We start from the raw sequence: 719 nt of genomic DNA, 5'->3' as shown, positions 1-719 counted from the left end.
TAAAAGCGCCCATCACACAATTGTGCAGGCATAAATCAATGTTCAACATTGCCACCTACATCGTTGGGCCGATCGTCTTGGTCAGACGTGTGGTGCAGACTATCGTGCGCTTCTATTGGGCCATTGGAGGCTGTGAAGTCCACTCCTATCATCAGACCTATCTCCATACCACCTCGGACATAGTCCACAAATGTGTTCTCTATTTGCAAGTCACACGTGGTGCAGTGCAGCATGCCGGAGTTCTGGTAGCTCTTCTTCTTCTCTTTCTGTGGAGATGAGATGGAACACACATAGCTGTATACTTGAATGAAGACGTACGGATCGAGCGAGATGCTGTATACATTAAACGGTCTCTACGGAACGTGTGAAGCACTGAAGTGAGAGTTGCCTATTAAAAAACCACATTGATAAACTCGGTTTACAGGTCACAGGTAGTACAGTGCACCGTGCCAGAGTTTCGAAAACTCTCTTTTGTCTTATTTTATGTCTCTTTAAAAAATAGGTCTTGCTGTGGAGAAGGAAACGGATATCCGTACAAGTGTATGCGTATGGAAGTAAGACTTTAGAACGCAACGATTGGGAACGTATTGACGTGTATGTGAGGCCTTGTACCGCGGATTTTGTAGATGTATGTGCACGTGAATACTTACTGTCCGAGTGCACGGGCTAGGTTCTTTCTCATGTGAGATACCTCATACTTCACACTTCCCACAAATATA

At 44.9% G+C, this 719-nt stretch overlaps 1 protein-coding gene across 1 annotated transcript; it reads right to left on the bottom strand.

Moving 5' to 3' along the window:
• Positions 1–35: 35 nt before the first annotated feature.
• On the bottom strand, positions 36–266 carry SARC_17893 (hypothetical protein; the record flags this gene model as incomplete). Its single annotated transcript, XM_014288023.1, has 1 exon — positions 36–266. A coding segment is annotated over one exon (231 nt), but the record flags the coding sequence as incomplete, so codon positions are not given.
• Between the last annotated feature and the right edge of the window lie 453 nt (positions 267–719).

This window comes from Sphaeroforma arctica (assembly GCF_001186125.1).
Source record: "Sphaeroforma arctica JP610 unplaced genomic scaffold supercont1.12608, whole genome shotgun sequence".
NCBI classification, from domain to species: domain Eukaryota; class Ichthyosporea; order Ichthyophonida; genus Sphaeroforma; species Sphaeroforma arctica.
The sequence above is the reverse complement of the archived record's forward strand: the minus strand, read 5'-3'. Positions and strand labels throughout refer to the sequence as shown.